This window comes from Electrophorus electricus, chromosome 26, assembly GCF_041902795.1.
Source record: "Electrophorus electricus isolate QZ-2024a chromosome 26, ASM4190279v1, whole genome shotgun sequence".
NCBI classification, from domain to species: Eukaryota; Metazoa; Chordata; class Actinopteri; order Gymnotiformes; family Gymnotidae; genus Electrophorus; species Electrophorus electricus.
Window position 1 is genome coordinate 10,047,501 of NC_137522.1, and position 24,255 is coordinate 10,071,755.

Below are 24,255 nucleotides of genomic sequence, written 5' to 3' on the forward strand. Positions count from 1 at the left end.
AACTACTTCATTGTATATAATTTCTTCTTGGTCTATCAACAGCAAAAAAGACTAGAATGGCATTTAAAGCCAACACTTTAGACACAAGTTGACAGTAATGTTCAACTTGACTGTGTGTTTATGCTGTGACGTCTTGAACCAGTCATGTGATTTGATCATGCTGGCATAATCAGCAACTCCAGAAGGCTACTCCCCTGGCTATTCCTCTCAATTCTACTAAGAATCTTTGGCATAAAGTGAAAAGAATGTGCAGCCATTCAGTGCACAGCAACTGTGTAATGCAAGCATTTCTGCATGGTGTAACATCTATCAAAAGCCAATGGAAGTAAAACACTACAATATAGGTGTACTTATTTAACTGGCAACTAAGTGTTTAACTGTATTTAATGATAACCTCTGCCTTGGTGTCTGGTTAGTGGTAGATCTCATTTGAGAATGGAAGCCAAAAGGAATCACTTTACATGCAGAACATCTTCAATTAACTTTCTCAGTCACGCATTCCATTACTCCCATTTCCTGATCATGAATTCCAGTGACCCACTGAAAGCTACTTCTGGCTTCTCCATCCCCATCTCCACCTTGCGTGCGTTCACGGTTTCTTCCTCCTGGCATTCCTGTGTCATGTTAGCCCTTATTAGTCAGTGTAGCACTGTTTGGTTACCCTAGTTGTTGGTTACTGTGTTCTAATATCAGTTATTGTGTGTTTAATCTTTGTTAGCCCGGTTTCATAAGTTGTGTGTCTCACTCTGGTTTATGCTTTGTGTTTGCTTTTCCCCCCCACGTTTGTGTGCCCTGGACTGTATTCAGATTGATCTGACCTTTTGTTTTGTATGCTTGAGCTTATGTTTGTGCCCTTTTGTTTTATTAAACCCCTCTGCACCCACGTCCGTCTCCTTGCTTCATTTCATGCTTGCCTACAAGCATTACACCTGCTCATTAAATTTGTAGCGATAATCTCATAGGTATCCACTACACACAATACTACCACATAAGAAAACTGCACACCTAACATTTGTTTGCTGCTTAGGCATATATTAGTGTTCTTGCTGCTACTTGGATATGGACTATCATACCATTCCCAAAGCTATGCAATACTGCTGCTAAGGTTCATAAACCATGTAATTTTCTGTACCGTCTGCTATACCCATTGTTATTCTGTTTTATTTGTACTGAGCTGAGCATAGTTGTACAATTCTGTCCTGTAAATTAGTGATTTTGCTCTGCTTGTTTCTTTGCACTGTAATTTTTGAAAACTTAGGGCAATAAAGGGTAACAAATATTACTCATATTGATCATGCTGTCACTTAAGATCCTTACTGTTACAGAAATAAATAAAATATGGTTTGATAATACATCAGATTGAGAAAAAACCAAGGCAAGGTGATACATGACTAAAACAGGAGGATGTCAAGGGAAAGCTGGAGGATACACATCATTATTAGTGATGTGACACTGTCAGAAGGATATTCCCCTGGACAGTGACTGTCATTATCAATATTGCTAACTTTTAAATGTCATATGAGGTCAGTGCCCTAGCAAACCAGATGTATGACAATATGACTATTTTTGTTTAAATTGCCATGGGGAAAAAAGCAAAGTAAAATGTTAAACAAACATTCTTAAACAAGATAACGGCAACATGATTATACAAGTTGTATATTCCAATCTGAGCATTTTTCAAGCTAATAAAATATATAGGTAAACAGATATGATCAGTTAGTCCATAAAGTTATTTTTAACTGGGGGATAGTTGTGCATGTACTAGTCTAAACCACTAGTAAATTATGTTGTGCCTAAGTGAAAATTCACATTAAATTGGTGAACGTGGCATGTCCTCTAAAATTGCTCATACAGACCAAATCAGTGTTTAGTTCTTGCCTGAGGCCCAGTGTCATTGTATTGTGTTCTGTAGCTTTGGTTCATACTGCCACATATGCTGCACCTAGGCATTAGAGGAATGGTATTTCCCTCCCTACCTGTGCATGTCTGGGATGACAAAGTCCTGCTTAACTTGACTACTTAAATCTTCACATAAGATTATACTGAGGTAACATGTTTGCTATTTTTTCTCTCTCTCTCTCGCTCACACACACACACACACACACACACACACACACACACACACACACACACACACACACCTCCAAAATAAACCTTTTGAAAACTATGTAACCATTATGGGACAACTATTAGAAATAACAAGTGGTGTATGACTCTAGAAGTTAGCAAGCACTGGATTAATGATAAGAGAATGGCCAAAATGCAACATTATTATTATTATTATTATTATTATTACTTCAAAAAAATCAGTTCATCCAGTTAATTCAGGTAACCTGTGCAATGGTGATGTCACTGACCCACAAGCTTTCCCATAAACATTCCAGAATTCCACCCATGGATCTCATGTTGTATTTTGTATGCATTTACTGGAAGATATGACAAAGGGAAGAGGATCGATAAAGACTTCGCAGGTTTGCTAAGCTGAGCAGAAAGGCATTCGCCTCCTGAAACTGTGTGAAAAATATCATGGAAAAACATGCTGAGGGCCACACCTCCAAAATTACCATTTTGTATGAGAAGCTGTTTTTTCATAATGGGAATTGATAGGTTACAATGGCATTTTGTAACATACCATAAACTATTTACCATGGTTTTTTATGGGGGTTTTTTTAAATACAAAAAAAAAAAAAAAGCATTTGTGCAATTATATGGGTAGGACAGACTTACATATACATATGTAAAAAACAAAAAAAAAAAATACAAAAAAAAAACAACCATATGGTTTTTATTACAGACCATATCTTTTTCCAATGTTTTTAAAATGAAAAGGAAAGCAAATTAGAAATCAACTCAAAGTAAATAAAAAGATCAAAGTAAAAAAAAAAGAGTAAATTCTTTACATGCATGACATACATACATGCATTTCCATTTTAAAATGTCGGTTAGAGAAGACAGTCTAAATATTTTCTGTTAGACTATAAACTCTATTCCAAGATCCGTATGGCAAATACAGCCCTACAGGCTTACCCGAGACCGGCCTTGATGTTCTTCCACCCGACAGAATTTGGTTCCATCCCTAATCACACACTACTGTCGCTAATGATGCTACCGAAGTATTTCATTAAATAGATCAGGTGTGTTACAATAGGCTTGGAACTTGGGCGGCATCACTAGGCTCGGTAACCCTGCTCTATAGGCTTTTTCCACTCAGTGTCTGCCATCTAGTGGCAGGTCCAGACTTTGATTAAAGGTAAAAATACTCAACTTAAAGCTCAGTTTATACAAGGTATGCTTATCTACTTCGTTTTCTGGCAACCTTATATTTAATGCGTGTTCGATACATTACTTCAAAAGGTTATAGTGGACTGTAAACAAATACACAATATAACAAATATAACTTTAGTCTCAGACACAAAGTGTGGGATGAAGTGGAATGGATTTACGATGGCAAACAACGATGCACAGGCCCATCGCACCGCGCTGTCGTTACAGTTCAGAGCTACTTTAGCTGAGGTTTGAGTACTAAACATTACTTTCCTCCCAGTCTGTGCATTTGTGCCTAGAGCCTGCCAGTCTGAAACCTGTCTGATGTCATTCCTAGATGGGGAAGAAGTGCCTGGGGCCCAACGGCTAGCCTATTTTTACAGTACTCTATGAGAACATTCGCTTTTTATCAAACCTGCATTAACCCATTGACTGCAGGTTTTAAAATGTACTTTTAACTTGTGGAAGCTCGTGACTTGGTTAAGATAATTATACAGCCCTAACTGAGGTAATACGTGGTGTAGACTACATTAGAATAGGTTATTGCGAACTCTTTCAATGCAACTGCACTGAAATGTAACACAGCTAAAGGAAGAGATGTGTGAGGAATTTAAGCTTTTATTATTGTAGGTATGTGTACAATTATTGTATAGGTACGTGTGCAAAACTAAAACCCGAAATGGCGTAAAACATTCAAAGCCAATCTTCTGTAATGACAGTTAACCGTTTTGGCAAAGACAGATAATGCCACGTTGAAAGGCAAAATATTTCAATAGCCTACTATGAGCCAGTGAGCCAGGTGGTTTTTTTTAAAAATTATTTTAATTTAAATACTAGCCTGCATTTTAATGTTATATTCCAAAAACTATAAGCTATAACGTTTGTAATAGTTCATAGGCTGCTCCCTGTTAACGTTTAGTTTTAGCGTTTTGGTCGGTATACGTTTTCACATGTATTTTTCAACCTTTCTCAAGTTTAATTAACGCTTGGCTGACACACCCTCCTGACCTCCTCTACCGGTTTTTCCTGAAGATGTGCCCAAGGCTTATGGGAGAGCAGAAAAAGTCAATGGCTTGAATTAAAAGCGAAGGTTATAGCGCGGCAGTAGCACAGGTGTGTACTCTCATCTCAACAGAGCAGTATACGAGAAAGTGTAGCCCTGCACAGCCCGCAAAGAGAAAAATAAGGTTTTAAATGGTCACCTGAAACTGAAGAAGTTTAAGACGGGATGGGCGTGTAGATCTCTATGTTTCAATCTGAACCGCGTTTGACGTTTTGGACTGCTCGTCAACGGACATGCCGTTTGAGTCAGGTAAGCACCGTGGGTAATCTTAGCTGGTGTTAGAACACGCAGCATTATTTTTACTGCACTTTCCTGTAATTTTAGAAACGACGACAGGCCTAATATACAAGTCCTATTCGAAAATCACCGGGTTTCACGGTTGATGAAATAGCCCAAGTTACACTTGAAGATTAAACAGCTGCCCAAGGCTTTAGCGAGTAAGGTAATCTAGAAATACGCAACAAGCAAAGGACTCTATGAAAAGTGCAGCATGTAGCCCAGTGGGCGCAGTTAAATGCGTCAGTACGCATTTGGAGACAGGTGAGAACCTATTGCTACTGCATCCTAAATGACCTCAGATAAAATGGTGTTAGCTCCTATGTCACTGCTGTATTAACGTAGTATAAAACTTGAGATGGAAAAAAAATTGTGACGATGGGGTGAAAATTCAAAAGGACGTTCCTAATGTTGCTACCAGGTGTATAGCAATTGTCATCCTGGAATAAAAGTCTCGTGCCGTTTTCTTGTTACTCTAGACATTCTTTAAATGTATTTTTTTTTCCACTTCATACATTGTCGACGCGTACTTGTTTAACATTTAAAAGCTTGAACCAATAGGACGTGTACCAGTTGAATAAAACTCTATGCACCAGAACAATTAATAATCCTCATGCTTTCAGGTGACGACAGAAACATTAACGTCGCAGACACTGCTACACACTCCGCTGGGAACTGTGGCTGAAATGGACACAAGAATTTCAGTCATTGTTTCTGGTAGTGGGCGCAGCAGATATTCAGCGCGACGGCCCCTTCTAGGGCTTGGAGTGACGTTACACCCTCAGGCGTGAGAAACACCTTCTTGGAATAGTGAGTCAAGGGGACTGGACTTGTATATTCCTGAAGTCGTTTCGCCACTCGTCCGAGGGGTTTCATGACTTGAATAATCTTGGCGACATTTCGCTACTCACCCGTAATATTTTAGTCCAGCTCCTTTGACTTACTACGACGGTACAATTCAATGCCCTGGATGACTGAAATCTGGATTATACACTTTAATGTTGAAGCGAATAATTTTAATAGCTCGGCGTGTATTCCAGTCTTCTGGACATGCGACTGCATGCCATTCTTCTCGCAGCCATTAGATGGCAGTACGAAGTACTGGAAGTAAATGCAAGGCCTATTATATTTCTGGGGGTGTGAGTTACCACATGCAAAGCGCCATTAAGGCATGCAGGTGAACCTGCCTCGACCAAGGTGTTGCTTGGCTTCCACACTTCCTCATTCACTCTAGCGTTACACTTTTGATCTATTAAGTCATAAATTAGTTTTAAATAGATCAGGTTTTACACAGGCAGATCGACATATACAGTGCGTTCTTGGTACTGAAACAAGAGATTATTTAAAAGTCATTTATTTATTTACATAGTTATACTCAATTGGCCAGTGAAAGCTATGAAAGAATGTGCAAGATACACTCATCACAAGACATACACAGCAGCTGATTGTAGAACAGTTGTGGGCATGGAAGTGACCTGCTCCCTTTGAACATAAGTTTACATGCACATTTGAGGCCATTTGCCCCTTCTGTTGTAGCTTTGTATAAAAGACATATGTAAACCGGACTCCTTGTGTACAGAAGATGAAAATGCTGACAGTATGTATATGAACGTTATTTTACAGCAATACTTCCTATCCCTGAAAGTTGTTGGCACAGGGCCCAGACGGCCAATTACTTCCATAATTAAAACACAATATTCCTGTCAAACCTTAAAGCGCAGTAAATGAATGCACTTCCACTTCCTGACAGAAAGCAAAGAGCAGACAACAGCCATCTCAGCTAGTCCCTGGACCCCCATATCCTGATATGCAGAATCAAAGAATACATAAATAAACAGAATTCTTGCTTGAATGCAGTTCAACAAGAATATCTGTTGGATAATACTAAATAAACATTGTTTAAGCACAGCAGCTAGGCAATAACCAGAACGTTTCCCTTCAATTTTTCTGTTTTCAGACCACACCATTCAGATGAGAATTCACACAATGACAGACGAGTATATTTTCATTTTTATAAATATATGATGGAAGCATACAGTCCTGGCCATTGAACATTGGTCTATTATAGGCACTAATGCAATACCAAAGCAGAGTAACTGATGCTCATCTTTCAGTTGTACAGGAGGCTACATATAGTCCACATAATCACATACTTTCTTCAATGCAGAGTGTGGGTGGATCCTGACTTATAAATACAGATGGACATAATCCCTGTGTATGGCTGAGACAGGTTTGGAATATCTGCAGCAATGGTAATGAAACTACTATGTGGAAGGGGGGCAAGAAGAAGAAAACCATTGCAAGCATTAAATAACTTGCTTCTTTCTCAGTTTTAGTGGTATTCATCTTTGCAGGCATATTTGAGCTACCTGTTCCAAGGTAGAGTTGTGTTCCAAAGAGTGAGCAGGGGAGATGTTTAAAAGATGGAACAGAGATGGGTACTGAGCTACATGGTGTCAATGTGGTAGCTGCATCACTGAAAGGTTTTGAATATGGAAGTAAATGCATTTGCTGCATTAAAAAGGAGTTATACCAGTCTGTGCAGCCTAATGTAATGTTCCAAAAATAAATTATGTATCTAAATGTGCTCATTTGCATTTAACTTAAAAAAAAATAAATTAAAAATAAGTTAAAATAAAGGCTGTGATGTGTTGTCATTATCTATATGAAAATCTCCAAATATGCACTAGGAGTTAGTATTGGGCACTTGAGCCTCAGCAGCATGCACATGGAGAGACAACAAACTGCCACACTAAAGAGAGACAAAAGCCGTTTTTCGATCCACATACCTTCATTCCGTGCTGCTGCGTCCAGAACAAGGGCTGTACATGTGCCACCCCAGTTTGGACTTGATGCAGAACAACAGTGGATTTAATACACTGATAATGCACAAAAATCAAAGGCCAAAAAATAAACCTAAAAAACCCCAAAAGCAACCAGTGAAGCGACCGACATCAAGTCCATTCATCCTTCATTAATTAGAGAGAAGGCAATCTGGTTCAAAACAGAAAGTGAGCTTCAGGTCAACCTCAAGGTAGGTAAGGAGTACTTCATGGTACTGGAGATGAATAACAAAGACTGGGATCTAATCAAATAACATTGCAAAAGATTCCATTTTCCTTCACTTAAAAAAAGTGTTCCCTTACAAGAAAGGGGGCAACTTTTAAAAAGACAAAATGCTTCATTTTTCAGCAGTGATGCAGTGTGAGAGGGTGTCATCTTGGAAGGGCATGAAAGAGTAGCAATGCACAGATATAAAAGGAATGATTCAAAAGAACTTGCAGTTAAAGCCTTCCTCTCAAAAATCCTTAAAGCCCCCACCCCTCCAAATCTTAAAACAAACAAGCGTGGGGGAAAGAAAAAAAAAAGTCAATGTATACTACAATCAGCCACATGCCTCATGAAGGTCAGTTTAAAGATCAGTACGCAAGCGTCAGTCTTTTTCCTTTTGGAACCTTGTCAGCACATTATGGCCATCTTCGAAACATGAAGAAAACAGGCAGACAGCTCAACCCATGACAGGACAGTGAAGGGGGCCTGGGTCACTGTCTATAGTAGGCACCTATGAGAAGAGAGAAGTGCATGCCAGAGTGTGTTTTGATCTCAGTAGATCAGCTAGCGATAGGTCACCTAGGATTCTTTACAAACCTTTGTATGCAGCTTCGGGTCTGGAAGGTGGGCGTGGGGAGTAGTTCTCTGAATAGCTGTAACTAGGATCCACATTCTCGTAGTTATGGGTGCGAGGAGGAGGTCTGGGAAGAGGTAAAAAACCACAGACATGAGCAATGGACAGCATGTAACTTCACAGCACCAACAACATAAAGGCTCATGCACGCTCCTGGCACCTGGCTGGTTTGGGATTCCGAGCTCTTTGATGGTCGTGTTCCTCCCGCATTCTGGGTCGCACAATGTCCTCATTTGTGGGCTAAAATGTACAACAGAGATGTTTAGGAGAACCACACACTGAACTTTTAGTCCTCCTGTCAGCCATGGCTGCAGGGTTATTAATATTGGAGGAGGGGACCATAAGCGACGCGAGTTACCTTTAAGTCTCCCTCAGATCGCTTTTGCTGTCTCTCCATTGCTTGTTTCTCTTTCTCTCTAGACCTCTTGTATTCCCTTTTTTCTTCATCCATCAAACGTCGAGCTATTTCCTTTCACAGAAAAGAAACAGCTATTGTTTTTCCAAGTTTAAAATTATGGACAGCATTAAATATGCCTTAAATGGGTAGTTCAATTAAACGCTAGAGGAACTGCCTAAATGAAACATTTGTGTATCCAGTTAGCGTAATGTCATGGGGTCTTGTTAACTGACCAGACTCTCTTTATCACTAGTAACATTAGTGTTGCCTGGACTATGGTGAAGCACGGCTTCGCCATGTCCTGAAACCGCCCACTAACCTCATCTTGTGCAACCTGAGCAGCTCGTTTGTCAAGCTGACTTGCCTGTGTGAAACAAAGAGTAAATAAAGAGAGTGAATGAAACGTTTCCCAAAAAACGTTTAAAAAAAAAAAACAAAAACAGAATTTCCACTCAGGAGGAGTTTATGTTTGCACCTTCATCTCCTCTTCCTGCAGCCTGCGTGCCACCTCCATGTCTCTGAACTCCTGTTGTCGGATGTCCATGTGAGCCAAGCCTTGCGTCGCTTCCTTCATCCCGAACTCTTCTCGTGTAATTCGTCCTGCAGGGGGCATCAGAGAGGCAGGGTCATTAGCAAGAGCTCACCTAACTCATGGCCCACTGTAAACCCAGATACACAGACACTGAATCTCAATGATTGCAAATCCAGATCAGGGTTTATGATTTGACAGATGTTGGGCCAGGACCCAGATTTAAAGAAACCGAAAAGCCCTACAGTTCAGATTTCGAGCTACACTACATCCCACAAATCACAACTGCCAAGCTTGATTAGATATGAATTTGTGCCATGGTAAGGCTTTTCACAAAAGAAAACATGTGCATGCTGGACAGGGTCAATTTCCCATTAACCCTGGACACACATGCAAACACACAAAAACAAAAACAAACAAACAAACAAACAAACAGAATTGAGTTGAGGTCTCAGTGACCAGGCTTGGCAGCAGCCCCTCCACCAGTCATTAGAGCGAAGGCCCAGCAGAAAGCAGCAGTACACTCAAACCCAGGGGCCCCCCTCCATACCTTGCTCCTTGGATGAATGCCCTGGGGACCTGGCCTCGCCCGACTGAGCCCTGGGGTGGGGCTCCCCAAACACATCATCCAAGTCAGAAGAGAGCTTCTGCCTGCCGCCGTACCCCTCATCCTCAGGGCCCTCTTCCAACCAGCCCCTACTGGTGGGTATGGTTGGCTCGACCGGCTCTCGCCCTCGACCTCTGTCCTTACTTCGATGCTTGTCCTGGTCCCGGTCCCTCCCTCCATCCCTGGCTGCATCTTTTTGTCCACGGCGATCTCTTTCCCTGCCAAACTCACTGTCTCTGCTCCCATGTCTGTGGTCATTTCTGTCTCTACTACTGTCCTCGACCAACAGCTTAGTTTGACTCCTGTCTTCATCTCTATACTGCACCTCATCTCTGGTCCTCTTTCCATCCATTTCCCTCTCTCTGTCTCGATCCCTCCTCCTGGCCCTGTCTCTCTCCTTATCCCACATCTTGTCCCTCTCAGCAGGATCATCCCTAGGGGTCTTTTCCTTCGTGGATGCCATTGGATTCTGGTCATAAAGTTCCTCCAACTGGTCCTGTAGCTGAGACGTTTTGTGTCTCCGACGTTCGGTATATTCTGCTTCAACGTGCCTGTTTCTTTCGGATAAGTATTCCTCGGGGTATTTGGTCCTACCCTCTGAGGGGTAGTGCTCAGGCCTTCTGCCCTTACCTTCATGTCTGCCTCTGGTATTGTCACTGTGATAGCTTTCTGGGGCTCTTGACCGACTGGTTTCTGCAGGGTAATATTCAGGGTATCTGTAAAGACTGCCGTGACCGTCCCGTCGCCTCCATTGGTCCATCTTTGGAGACCGGTGATCTGGAGATCGACCTTGGCTTAAGTCATTGTAGTGTTCCCTGTTGCTGGATACTGGTGACTCAAAGCCAGGATCCTGCACATGGAGGTCTAATGGGGGTCGGGAGACTGCTTGGAAGCAGGTGTAGGCAAGAGAGAAGTGGTGTGCAAAATATAAATAGACATACTAAGCTGGATTAGCCTACAAAAGGTTACACAATACACAGTGTGTGTGCATTTGGAACACCAATGTGCTGTAAAACTGTACTGTACCCATAGCATACTGTTAGGCTACGGACACACTGACCTGACCATCGGCTGTTGAACGGTGTTGGTGTGACCGACTGTGACCCATACTCAGTGTTTTGCACCAATGCACCAATTTGGCTGATTGTGCATGTTGAATCTGCATCTTTGGTTGGCCGTGAGGGAGTTTTCTAATTGCGTAATCAATCTAAATTTGACTTTAAAAGAGAAATAGATGACATAAGGTTTTTTTTGCTACACTGTGGTTTAATCTACTGAGGCAGTGTGTTATGCTAACATTTTTTGCTACACAGAGTTGTTATTGATATTACTGTATGGAAGGAAAGAACTCAGGAAAAGGTGGGAGCCGCTCACAACTCAATACACTCATTAGAAGCCTGCACTTTCAGAAAGCAGCAGTTTTCTTTTGAGCCATTTTTGTTGCACAGAAGCAGAACACAAGTGTCGTTTATCAGATGTAGTCTGCAGAGTTCGAGTGTAAACGCACAGACGATGAGGGACGACAGTGAGCTAACGGAAGGCAATCATCAGTCGTTCGTAGATAGTTAGTTAGTTCTTCACTGACAGTTTGGTGTCCCTAGTCAAACAGTTTATCCCAAACAGGCAATGCAGCATCTTGTATCCAATGTGGTGAAATAAAGAGCAAAATGGAAAGGAAAAGTATAGTGTTAAACGTCCAGAGGTTTGTTAGCCCTTTTAATTTAGTCTGTATTAGAGGTTGCCGCTGTTTGAGGCCATTGAACAATGAATGAATAGTTGGATCTTTCAAAGCATGATAATGAATCAGTGCATATTTTTATTCAGATCAGAAGCATAAGGGGTGGGGCACGGATGTCAAACATTGTATAAAAAGTTTTAGTTTCTTTATGCCCCACTGAGGTCTACTGGAGGTAGAAAACAAATAAAAAAAACAAAACAAAACAATAAAAAAATTTAAAAAAAAACACCGAAAGGCATTTTTTCCGGAGAAAGATGGGACTGAATTTTACTTTAAATACTTTAAGCAGCAAGACTATATTAAAAACCAATAAAATGTTCTCTTACCAGTGCTGTACGAGTCAACACGTCAAGTTCTAAGAGTTTCAAATCTGGCTATATAAACCACCATGCCAGAGCTCCGGTCCCAGGCTGAGAGATTAGGAGCCTGTGCATACTGCTATGGGATTGGTGCTTAGCTACTGCAGCAGTTCACACATGGCAGTGAAGATGTGTGCTCAACATGTTATTAAATAGGTCAGATAGGATAGTTGTTTCCTGCCGTGTATGTCTAGCACTTCTCTGTGTGCATATACAGATTCAGGTACTGTGAATGGAAGACAGAGGGAGCACAGTGTGAATGCTGCAATTCACGCTCGTTACAGTGCACTTCTCATAAATGGGGTGGGTGTATACCGAAGCAATGGTATAGCGAGACAGTGGTTCGTACAGGAGGAAAGACAGCGCTCATACAAGCTGTGCATTTGGGATCCAGGTCGTAGCCTGGGAGAAGCAGGGGCTTGCGCAACCACCGAGCGCAAACAAACAGCACGGGTGTACAAGGGCGGGTCAAGGGAAGCCAATAATAGCCCATCCAGCTTTTCTGGTTTGGTGCTGTTGGCCCTCGAGATCAGAGGCTACCATACAGAACTTACTTTAGCTAGACTAATCTATAGAGCTAGACCCCTCTCTCACCCCTGACCCCTGTTATTGAGGAGCCAGCGTTGATTTTGAGTTACAGTATGACACTGCACTGTATGTTCACTATCGCACGCTATCAACAACACAACAGAAAATAACCTTTTCAGTTTCTCCTTGTCCTGTGCATGCGTACATGCATGTGTGCATACACACACACACACACACACACACACACAGACCCTCCCCTCCTAAATACCGATGACGACATGGATGTCAAGAGGAAGTGAGTGATCATTAACTCCAGCAAGGGGGCAGCCTCCGCACCTGCTTTGTCTTCGTAGTACGGCTCCTCCAAGCTTGCCTCCAGCTGCTTCTGTCTCTTCCGTTCCTCTTTCATCTCCCTCTCCTGCAGCTTACGAGCAATGGCCTAGCCGCCACCACGCACAGATCCAGACGCAAAGAAAGTAATGACTCGTGTTAAATCTCTTGCCATAAAAATAGCTGGGCTCATCTGTCTGAGCACAAATGTGTGTGACATGGGAACAATAAAGCATGCGGGACAGTCAGGTAGTCCTAGCTGGCGTGGTGTGTGTGTGTGTGGGTGGGGGTGTGTACGGGTGTGGGTGTGGGTGGGGTTGCGGACCTCGTCCCTCTCCTCTTGCTGCCTCTGCTGCTCAGCCTGCCAGACCAGCTGCTCCTGCATCTCCTGTGCCATTTCATTGTCAATGCGCTCACTGGAGGGGAGAAGCAAACAAACAAACAAACAAACAAACAAACCTGAATGCAAGCATCAGAAATAACATGAAATGATAATAGTTCACAACCTTGACAACAGTATTACTTTCATTTTGTTTGACTCGCAACACAAAGGTGTACATACCAATGTAATTAAAAAGAAAATAGTTACCCTACCTACATACTCAAAGTACAAGCCTTTTTTTTTTTTTTTTTTTTTTAAATCTGAGGCTATGCTCCTCTATGATTTTGTTTCACGTAGACAGAACTGAGGCAGAGTCCGATTTGTGGCTAACTCTGCCAACGTTGGGGTAGGAGGGCCTCGCTGAAACTCAGCCGAGGTTTCAAAGCATCATCATTTGAGGTAATTAAAAGCCATCAGTGACTCCCTGGAAAGGACTAGGATAAAAAAAACAAAACAAACTGGGCCATTATTCACGTACTGTGCTATGGGAAGGTGGTGTTGAGGTGGGGGGGGGGGAAAAAAGCAAGGCTTTAGCAGGTAAAAAGGGTCAGCTGCTTAGACGCACGTGGCCTGGAGCCACACAAAAGTCAGGGCCAGTGCACACTGGCTCGCCTGTTCAAGTACTCATCGTTCTGTTCGGGAAGGATGGATAAACAGAGATGGGTTAGGAGAAGTTTAACTAGGGCTGATGTTACTGTTTGACGTTACCCAGCAGAGGAGGCCATTTTATCAGAAGCCCATGAGACCTGAAAATATCTCTGCTTGGGTGTGGCAAAAGTCTTCTGCATTCAGTCATTCCAACAACAGAAAACTTTCTAACGAACCTAATAAACACTTCTGCATCAAATACAGGAAAAGTACAGTAGCCAGGGGACAATGGTTGGAACAGTTTTCATCTCATTCAGAACGCACAACAAACACATATCAAGATACAGCAGAAAGGAATTCTGATTTAACAAGTCACAAAGACCTACATTCCTAACAATTTAATCGTGACACCTCTCACCAATGCCATATGTAAAGGAAAATAGTGACAGATTGTCTTGTATACTGATTAAGTATATCAGCAAACATGGTGGCATAATTACACTATACAGCATGTAGCACAGTGCAGTGGAAGGCGGGCCCTTTCTGGAGCTGACTAAACCTCAGGCACACGTCACATCGTGGGCGTGTCCCTCACATGTGTTTGTGCTGTCGCCGACTCTGAGCTTTGGCACGCAGGTCCTCCTCCTCCTGCAGACGCTTGGCCACCCGAAGGTCCTGCTGAACCAGACGACTTTTGTGGACGTTGGAGGCCAGGTGGTTCTCAACTGGACAGGTGAGTCAGAAGTGAGAAAGGGATTTAATACAAACCGAGAAATGAAAAGTGCATTCAGTTTTGTGACTGAAATAACTGCAATTATAATTAGAGAGAAATCAAAGACAGTCACAGCTAAATATATCTTCGTTCATCTTAGAAAAGGATAATTAAGAAGTTGGCTTTTTATGGTACATTTTTATATAGGCACTATGATGGTATGCTTTTCTGTTGGTTTAATAATTTGTGTATGTAATTTATAAAAAATTTATTGTTAAATATGAATGTGTTTTTGGGGGGTGGGTTCTCTTTTTTTCTTCTTTGTACTGCTTTGTCTCACAAGTCATTCCAATAAAGCATTAAATAAATAGATATGGGGGAGCGTGAGCGGGCAAGTGAGGTTCATCAATAAACCTGAGCTGTCTGACTTATGGTTGGGATGATTATAGCATGTATAAAACGTTCTACATTAAATTATGTAGACGCAGTTATCACATAACTTCAGTGGATGGAAACTAATTAGTTCATACAGAGCTACACAATTTCAAATTTAAAGCCAGTTTTCTTTTTATTTAGAAATGAGTGTTTTGTCATGACATGCTCTGTAACACATGTTCAGTAAGTCACTAGTCATGTCAGTCCCATATCCTACCAAGGCCACATCAATCTGCATGCTTAGCTGGTGTGACAGGATGTCAATTACTCTAATGTTCTTAAAACCACAGCACATTTATAAACTCACAATCTGCATGTCACCATCAACCCAGCATGTCCCAGCCCATAGTCTAGAGCTTCACAATATTAATAGCCTATTAATAGCGATAGTGTTATGGCATTAGTGATCATCAAAAAGAACACAAGTATACACAGTACATATCCTTAAAATGCACTGATGAAGTCAGTTCAAACAAACATTGCTACATGTCCCAATAGCCATATTATCTTCCATTATTCCATCAGCGACAAAAACGACTATTGTCTATTTGTTACAGTATCCTGAAGTCCTGATTTCTGAGAAGCAGTCAGATTGCACTCAGGCTGTGGTCCTGCAAGACCTGCCTGTGGTGTGTGGCGCCTGCTCTAATATGTCTGATGCAACGCTACTTTGTGATTAAAATGTGCAGTGGGGTCTCAGCAGCGAAACAGAAAGCGAAATGCTGCCATGTTTTGAAAACTTTTGTTTCGGGATTTGAGGACATTTTTAGAACAGACCACATGCATTGGAAGATGGAGCCAATAAACAGAGGAAGTGTAACTTGAATCACGCTCCCTATCTAAAATCTTATGCATTTTTAACAATACGATCCTTGTGATTTCTCAAATTGGCACCACAAGGCTCTCACAATTACTCTAATACATCAGAAAGATAAGGTGGCAGGCTACCAACAAATAAACTACCTGGCCATTTAGTTTTTTTAGCATCTGCTCAAACAGCTCCAGCTGCTGTGGGGACCAGCTCTGAATAGATGGAATGGTTAAAAATATACATATTACACTTTTTTAATTATTAAGGATTAAGGCTAACGCATCCGGTCCTGCACCATCAAGAAAAGCTGAGGCCATTGATGGGTTCAATCTGGGGTCAACCACATCTTTACGACCTCACAGACAATAAGCAGATTGTACCCTGCAGCATGACAATAACTCAGTAATATTGACGCACAGCTCACTAAACGACATGGTCAGCCCAATGTATGGATGTATGAGAGATGCACTGTGACCCTGAGTGGAGGCTGAAAAGATGTACACCTGTAGAGGACTGGGAACACTGCCATGACCACATCGACTCCCCTATGGGTCCCAAGTATTTCTATTTGCAAAGTAGAACTACTCATCTGAATATTCTAATGACACCTGACCAGCGAAGCTCAGATATGTTAAAGGATTTTTCACAGAGTGCATGGTGAATGGACCATACTCATTAATGTTGATTGTCCTAAATAAGATTCCCAGCACTAGGCCTGTCTGCAATTGGTTGGGTATTGCCTGCCAAAATTACCAATAGCCCACCAAACTCTTACCCATACAATTTAGTTATTTACTTTTTTAAAAAGACTTTTCACTGTAATACGTTTGTGTACTTACTTTCCTGTTCTTGAAGGTTGTGGGCTAGACAGTGATCCTCTAATACAGCAAAGTCCCGACACACTGTGAAGAGAGACGATAACACAATACTTTTACACTCTGCACCACGATATTGGTCTTGTTCCACTAACCTACATGAACACATTCACACTCCGAACACAGTGTTCATAGAATCTGTATGTTAGCACAGGTATATGGTCTTTTATAAAATTTCAGAATAAGTCTCGTCTTAATTGTATGGACAGCATTATGACTAAGACCAACAGAACTGCCTGATTTTCTCTGTGAAAGCTTGCTCCCGTGGAGCTGGGCCAGCCACTTTCCTCATTTCTAAATTAGCTGGTCACTACTCAGCAATTTTACATTTAAAAAAAGGATCAAAACAGTACAGTTCAGTATCAACGTATTTAGGCTATATACCAATATAAAAGAAACACTCCAGCTTAACAAATATGTCTATTTGTTCACCAAGATATCTGCACCTTTGTATTTACTACAAAATATTCTCTATGAAATAGAAATTTAATTAGCAAAGTAAAAAGAGTGCACAGTTGAACTCAGTGATTCAATCATTTTTAACACAACTATTTTTATAGCATAAACTACAATAGTTTATAATAGTTACAGCAGTTCTCAAACTAACATTCACAGAATGGTGTCACACACAGACACAAACACACACACACAAACAAACAACTGCACTACCATCAGCAGAAACAAAGCCATTTCCAAGAAAGTGGCATCTCACACACACACACACACACACACACACACACACACACACACACACATATATATATATATATAAATAAAAATGCATATGCACATATTATATGCCAATATCGACAAAACCAAGTGAGGCTAAACATTAGTCCACATTATGTCTTCATCTCTCTGTGTGACTGATACATCAGGACTGGACAGAAGTGATCTAAAATTCTTACTACTGCTTGGGAGGGGGAAATGTCTTCCGTACCGTAATGGCACAACCCAATCTAATCAGGACTCACATACCGTACGCATACAGGAAACTTGAGTCTGGATAGTAAATCAATCATCATCATCATTTGCATAGGTGATTATAATATTGTCATTACGGTTGTTGAGGAATATCCCCACACTATGCATGCAAGATTTTTCAGAAAGGAAAATTCTGAGCTGCAGATCTCAGTTTCGCAGGGAAAAATCAAGTTCAGATCAGGGTCAAGATAAGTACGCCACACTCGCTGTACTCAGCCGTGTTTTTCATATGCAGATATCAAGCTCGTGACACAGGCCTCCTAGTGCTGCTTAATTGCCCAGCCGGAGGAAGAAACCATTGCAGAAAGCACATGTGATGTCGGGGGTGTACCGGGGAATTCTGGCAGGACCTGGAGAGTAATAGCCTTCTGTGATGTCATTGTAACGCAATCGTGAGCCACTTTCTTTGAAATGGCTTTCTTTCTTTCTGCTGATGGCAGTGCAGTTGTTCACATTTTCTCAAATTAAATGTGTGTGTATGTAATTTTATATATTATATACACACAAACACACACATATACACACACAGGCTTGTTTGTTCATTAAATGTCAAATGTTTGTTCCTGGTACCACTGATTAGTATGTGTGTCATGCTGATTGGACAGGAGCTTGTTCAGGCATGGGAGGGGGTTAAACAAAAAGCCATGATCAGTGAGCTGTGATTAAACACACCCACATCTAGTGCTGAGCACTGGGTTAGCTAAACCCCCCCACACACAAAAAAAAGACAGACCTGAGAACGACTGGCCTATGTATGCTTACATCGAAAAGAGGCATTTAGGAAAACAAAATAGGGCACCTCTAAAATATTTCTTTTTAAATCACAAAGGTGAGTTGGAGGGTTTAAGCATGAGTTTTGTTCTTAAACTGAAAACTCAAAAAGACATGCATTTGCTTTAAATCCACCACAAAATCAAAATTTACACAAATGCCACAGTTTCCCCTAGAGTAGCCTAACATTACTTAATAAAAATACTCACCTGTTAAACACAATTTACTTATAGTATTTATCATATCATAACCATCACAAGAATACAGCAAGTCTATAGCAGACTAAACTTATTCTAAAACATACAGTAGTCTGCAACCACAAATCAATAACCTATAGAATAACTAGGCCTATACAGAGAAGACTAACACTAACACTTATACTGGGCCTTAGAACAGGATGACAGAAGTAAAACATCTTCAGCCATAAAGGAGTCTCTGTAGCATCTCATGACCATTGCTAATGAAGTGGCAAACTAAATCAACCTGCAAAGATGAAGCACGTCTCTAGTGTGATGACATACTGCTTCAGAAGAAAAATACAGGACACCCACACACACACATTGGGCATGTGTTGCATCTTCATGCACACCATAAGTGCGTAACTCAAACACGATACTCGAGAAAGGTTAGATGCAGTTTAAAAAAAAAAAAAAAAGAAGTTGCTTTCCATTTTAATTCCACAGAGGCCATATTTCAAGTATCTTCAACCTAAGACAGAGAACCGATTCTAAGAAGTGAGGAACTTGAAAGCCTGCTGGTGCTGTATGCATTTAGAAAATAATACAGACTAAAACCAGCATGACCACTAGAGAGACCTCAACTGATGTAGATGACTAAGGAGTCTGGTTGTGACACGCATCACTCATATGGCCCCAATGACAGGATACAATGAAAACACAGGAAATTCTATCTCTTTCTAACTGTGAAGTTCACATCTTACTATGCAAATATAGCAAGACGTGCACCATTTTTCTGAAACATCTGAGACTGAAAAAAGCCTTATAGTCTATCTTTCAGCTTCTTTAAAGTAGTGGCAATGTATTTCAGTTTACAATGGGCAGGCCATAAAAGTTTAATCAATTAAGTTTCAAGTTTGGTTTATTATAATTAGAAGCTACATTACACCACAGAGCACCATTCAAGTTACTATATGCTCAAGTAGTTGGGATTAGCAATTCAGCAATCCCCCTTATTCAAAGAGATCTGATACAAGGGCATTGAAGCACTGATCCAACATGACTTCCTACTTGAATTTATTGGTCCACAGGTGTACAGGCTGCTTTATAGGAATCAAAATTTAGGAAACAAGTCATTTAGATCTACACAGTTACAGAGGCATCCTGTTCACAGGGAAGGAGCCCCAAAGGACTAGTTCCCATCGACATTCCAACAATATTTGGAAACTTTAGCCATTATTGTGATGATCCCTCAATCATGAACAGTTTTGTGTATCTGTATACTCTTCCACTTCCAGGTCCAGTAGCTGTGCAAACATGTTTTTAAATGTTCTATTGTTAACACAGAAAATAAACATCAACAGCCGTACAGGAATGTGTTTGGACGAAGCTAAACCTACTCACTCTGTCCATAGACAGTTGTTTGGTAAACAGAATTAGGAACCCTTAGCTCTCTAGTTTATTATGACTGCCAGTGAAGGTGACCATAGTCAGTGGTCAAAACCATTCTCATGCAAGCTTTCTTGCAAAGTTTGCAAGGCAAAATAGACCCAAGCAGATATATTTACGGGACTTTCACCTGCTCACCACTTTTTGTAACAGATCCAAAACCTTTGTTTTAAAAGAAGGAAAATAATATTGTTGTGACCGCGATAGAGCTACACTGCAGGAGAAACATCACGTTGGCATGGGTGAAGCAGCCTAAAACTAGCCAATAAACACATACGGAAACAAATAGCAAAACAAAGCAGACCCTGAACAATGCGTGAAAATGTAACCCACGCTGAACACAATTCTTGGAGACTGGAAATGAGCCAAGTCAACATTCCTACTGCTTTTCTTACCCTCACATTCAAAGGACAAAGAACAGCTGTTTCTTAGACTGTTACACTTTGGCCATGGAATTCACCCGTGACATTACCCATTTCAAAAGAACATCAGAAATAACCTTCATTATTGCTGGTCATTTTAATGAGAGGACATATAGTCTAGGATTATGATGGGTGGGGAAAGCATTAACAAACAAACAAACAAACTGCTTTGGCTTTTGTATTTTTGTTGTTTTGAGAACAGCGAAACAGTCAAATATTTATGAGTCACTGTTGGACAATGAATCCTTTAGAGCCATGTGCTGCACTGTGGGTCACAGGCGTCCAACGTAGGACAGCATGTCTGTCTAGGTGTGAAATCTCCACAAGATATGGGACATATGACTTGTCCAAGCCACATTAACATTTAATATTTCACAAACAGCCTGTCAAACCCACATGTGGGCTGCCTTACAACTGTAATGACAAACCACAGAAAAAAACCAAACAAAAAAACACCACAAATACAACATCAAAAACACCTCTGCCAGCTTTTAATGAAAATCGACAGCTCATGCTCTAATGTTTCATTGCAGAAAGTGGACCTACTCTAAAAGTAGTGAACAGAAGTGTACAGAAGTGAAAATGAAATGGTTTTGAAAACAAACAAGCAAACAAACAAACAAAAACATTCACTTGTAGCATCAGCACCACCTATAAACTTTCTCCCGTATTGAACATGCTCCATTTTACTACATGGTAAATCTAATAATCATAAAAGAGGCATTTTGGAGGCTCAGCGATGAGCCCACATCCATTTTTGCTTTCATTCTTTTAGAAAATTTGTTCCTAATATTATGACACAGTATAATTTGCAAAGTGATTCACTCGCGAGAACAAATAGCTTACTTTTCTACACAAACTGGACACTGTGGAACACAATATGAGCAAGGAGCTCATGGACAGTTTTAGCCCATTTTTTTTTTTACCTGTATGACACCTGTATTAACCATAATAAATAAAGTCAAAGATAAAGGGGAATGATGTGCAACTGCATCAACATTGCACTACTCTGATAAGTCTCGAGACTTGTTTGAATAAATCAAATAAAAGTTTTGAGAACTTAACTGCCTAAAAGTGACCGAAAGTCCATGTCTGCTGAGATTTGCCGATGTGACGTCATCACTACTAGGTACCGCCGTTCAGTTTCACACTGCGTACCTCAGGAGGATTCGTTTAACTAGCTAGTGTTACTAACCTTACTAGCTAGCGTTCAGTCTGTATTTTTGCCTTGTTTGATAAAGCATTATATTGACTAAAATGAGTCTTTTATCACCTGGAAATACACGTTAAATTCCTCTCACATGAACTAATCAACGTAGGGTAGCTAACCTAGCTAGTTCCAGCTAGCCATATCTAGAACTTGCGTACCAGATTATTCGCTAGTCTTAAAAGACACATCTTCGCAGGGCAAAATGTGCTGACTTAATATGTCATAGCTCTCAAGAAAAAAAGGATGTTAAAGCAATGCTGTCTGTACGTCGAACTGGAAGACATCTGATTTACTGGCTACATGTAATCTGTGCGAAGATCGACCGACATGAGAGCACTGGCATTTTGACTTCAACTTGCAACACTTAGTTACTCTACGTAGCTAGGTAACGTTAGCGCAGTACGATAGTTAGCCAACCTGGCTAGTTAGCTAGATACAAATACAGAATTATAGATAAAGCGACATTAACCACCATTAGCTACCCATTACAGAGACAATGCGACACCTGGCATTTTTACTAGTTTGCTATCTTAGCTAGTTAGCACACCAATACAACTGAAACAATACTCAAGTGTATTATCACACAACCTGAAACTAATGTTTAACTTTAACTTGGTAACCTGATAGCTAACTAGTTATCTTATATGCGTTACACATGATCAAAGCCCCCCAACACAGCAATCGCTGCATCTGCTTGGCAAGATAGCTAGTTTCTGGTGCTGCAACACAGGTTTTCAGGCACAGTCAATGCTGCTCAAGTGCAACCGCTAAAACGTGTACGTTTACCCTGTTTTAGCAAACTCACAGCCAGCAAGTCAGGGCGGTATATTTTTCTGTTATATTTCTGTCAGAGCCTTTCTAAATAGTTACTTGTCAAAATCTGGAAAGACAACCGGTAACGTTTAGCACCATCACACACGACTTACCCTCTTTGACGCCAGGCAGCCTTTTCTGATCGATACTTAAATCATCCATGTTGGTGATATTCAGCCGCTGCTTCAGTTGAATGTTTTCAAGGCTGATGTTGATCGATCGATTGCTAATTTCGTCAGGTTTCAGACGATGTGTTCGCCGTAGTATTCCCTTGATTGGTTTCTGTAATCACCGAGCGTACCCGGCAGAGAGGTGCTCTCTCTCTGGCTAGGGCCCCTCCCTCCAGATCATAAAAGGGCCAAGTTAATCTGGAGTCTACGACGGACACAAGATACGTTCATAACGCATAGCCACGTAGTTCTGCACGGACGTATTGGTCTTCATACAGCATTTAGCGGAAGCTGAAGCTTGAATATCGTGTGCAGAGTAAGACATCGGGGCAGCAATCTACCTTCCCTATCCCATGCGTAGAGTGTGAACCGTGAGCACAAATAAACATCACACTTGAATACAACGTTTTTACCAAGTACCTCTCGTGAACTCAAGAGACACTGATTTAAGAAAAGTAATAGAAAAAGAAATCGGAATATTATGAACTGACCGGTCGTAAATCACGATCATGCAGCAGAGACCGTAGTGAAATCCTTAGACATGGATGTAAACTTCCTTGTGCAAAATAAACAAAACTGAATCGGTTTGTCATTAACTAAATGAAGACAGTAACCTTTTTTTTTGCTGCACTGCGTCTTAAATGCCTATTTAACTAAACACATCAAATAAGTTAAAATGAACCCTAACTTTAAACATGCAAATTCATCCTTAGGTTATTAAAAATAAATGGGTCTGCGAATGAAATCACTAAAGTTCATATTAATTTTTGTTGAACAAAACATAAAAAACATTGACTCTGGAATATACCGCTCTTTGAGGCACTGCTCCCATTTAATCGCCTGGATGAAGCATTTTTATTTAACGCTTCAATTAAGCAAGCATATCTGAGAGGCTGTGTTATTACACAACATTCCAAGCCATTTTGAAAGAGTAATGATTAAAATTTCATTAAATTATTATGTCTTATCAGCACAATTACAATAAAATATTAAATATATTTAATATTTATATGAAATATATCAATATATCACTTGGTTGAGTAGCTCATAAATTACATGTATAATGTGAAAAGGTTAACAACTCCTGCTCAGTTTATCCATGTAACATTAGTCAGCTGTACAAAGCAAATGACCACAAAGCAAATTCTCCACAGTTAAAGCAATGGTTCCCAGAGCTTCTTCCATGCAATGACCCTGCACAGTAGTAACACATCTGATTCAAGCTACTTGAACCTTTTATGTTTGCTGCCATAGTCACTCTATCATGTAAAAGTTATTATTTTGCTGTAATATTTTTTTAAATGACATTTCTTAGTAAAACAGACATACCTTTCTGTCTCAAAATACATATATTAATGTCTAGTCCTGTCTAGACATATATATATATATATATATATATATATATATATATATATATATATATATATATATATATATATATATATATATATATATATATATATATATATATGTGTGTGTGTGTGTGTGTGTGTGTGTGTGTGTGTGTGTGTGTGTGTGTGTGTTACTTATCTAATATGATGATGAGATATATATGATGTTATCTAATCTGATATATATATATATATATATATATATATATATATATATATATATATATATATATATATATATATATATATATATATATATATATATCAGACTCCTCCAGCATGTTTTCCAT

The 24,255-nt window shown here is 40.3% G+C and overlaps 1 protein-coding gene across 2 annotated transcripts; it reads right to left on the reverse strand.

The window, feature by feature from the left end:
• Positions 1 to 5,941: 5,941 nt before the first annotated feature.
• ccdc50a (coiled-coil domain containing 50a) lies at positions 5,942 to 22,918 on the reverse strand. 2 transcript variants are annotated; one of them, XM_081708275.1, is made up of 12 exons: positions 22,518 to 22,918; positions 16,544 to 16,606; positions 14,342 to 14,471; positions 13,102 to 13,192; positions 12,783 to 12,885; positions 9,765 to 10,703; positions 9,161 to 9,285; positions 9,005 to 9,049; positions 8,647 to 8,757; positions 8,449 to 8,528; positions 8,252 to 8,355; positions 5,942 to 8,165 (listed from the first exon to the last, which is right to left on the reverse strand). In XM_081708275.1, the coding sequence occupies exons 1-12, from the start codon at positions 22,564 to 22,566 to the stop codon at positions 8,146 to 8,148; spliced, it is 1,860 nt and encodes a 619-aa protein (XP_081564401.1). In that variant the 5' UTR covers positions 22,567 to 22,918; the 3' UTR covers positions 5,942 to 8,145. The 2 variants fall into 2 exon arrangements, with proteins under 2 accessions (XP_081564401.1, XP_026873910.3); XM_027018109.3 differs by lacking the exon at positions 9,765 to 10,703 and having other exon boundaries at positions 22,518 to 22,902.
• Positions 22,919 to 24,255: the final 1,337 nt, after the last annotated feature.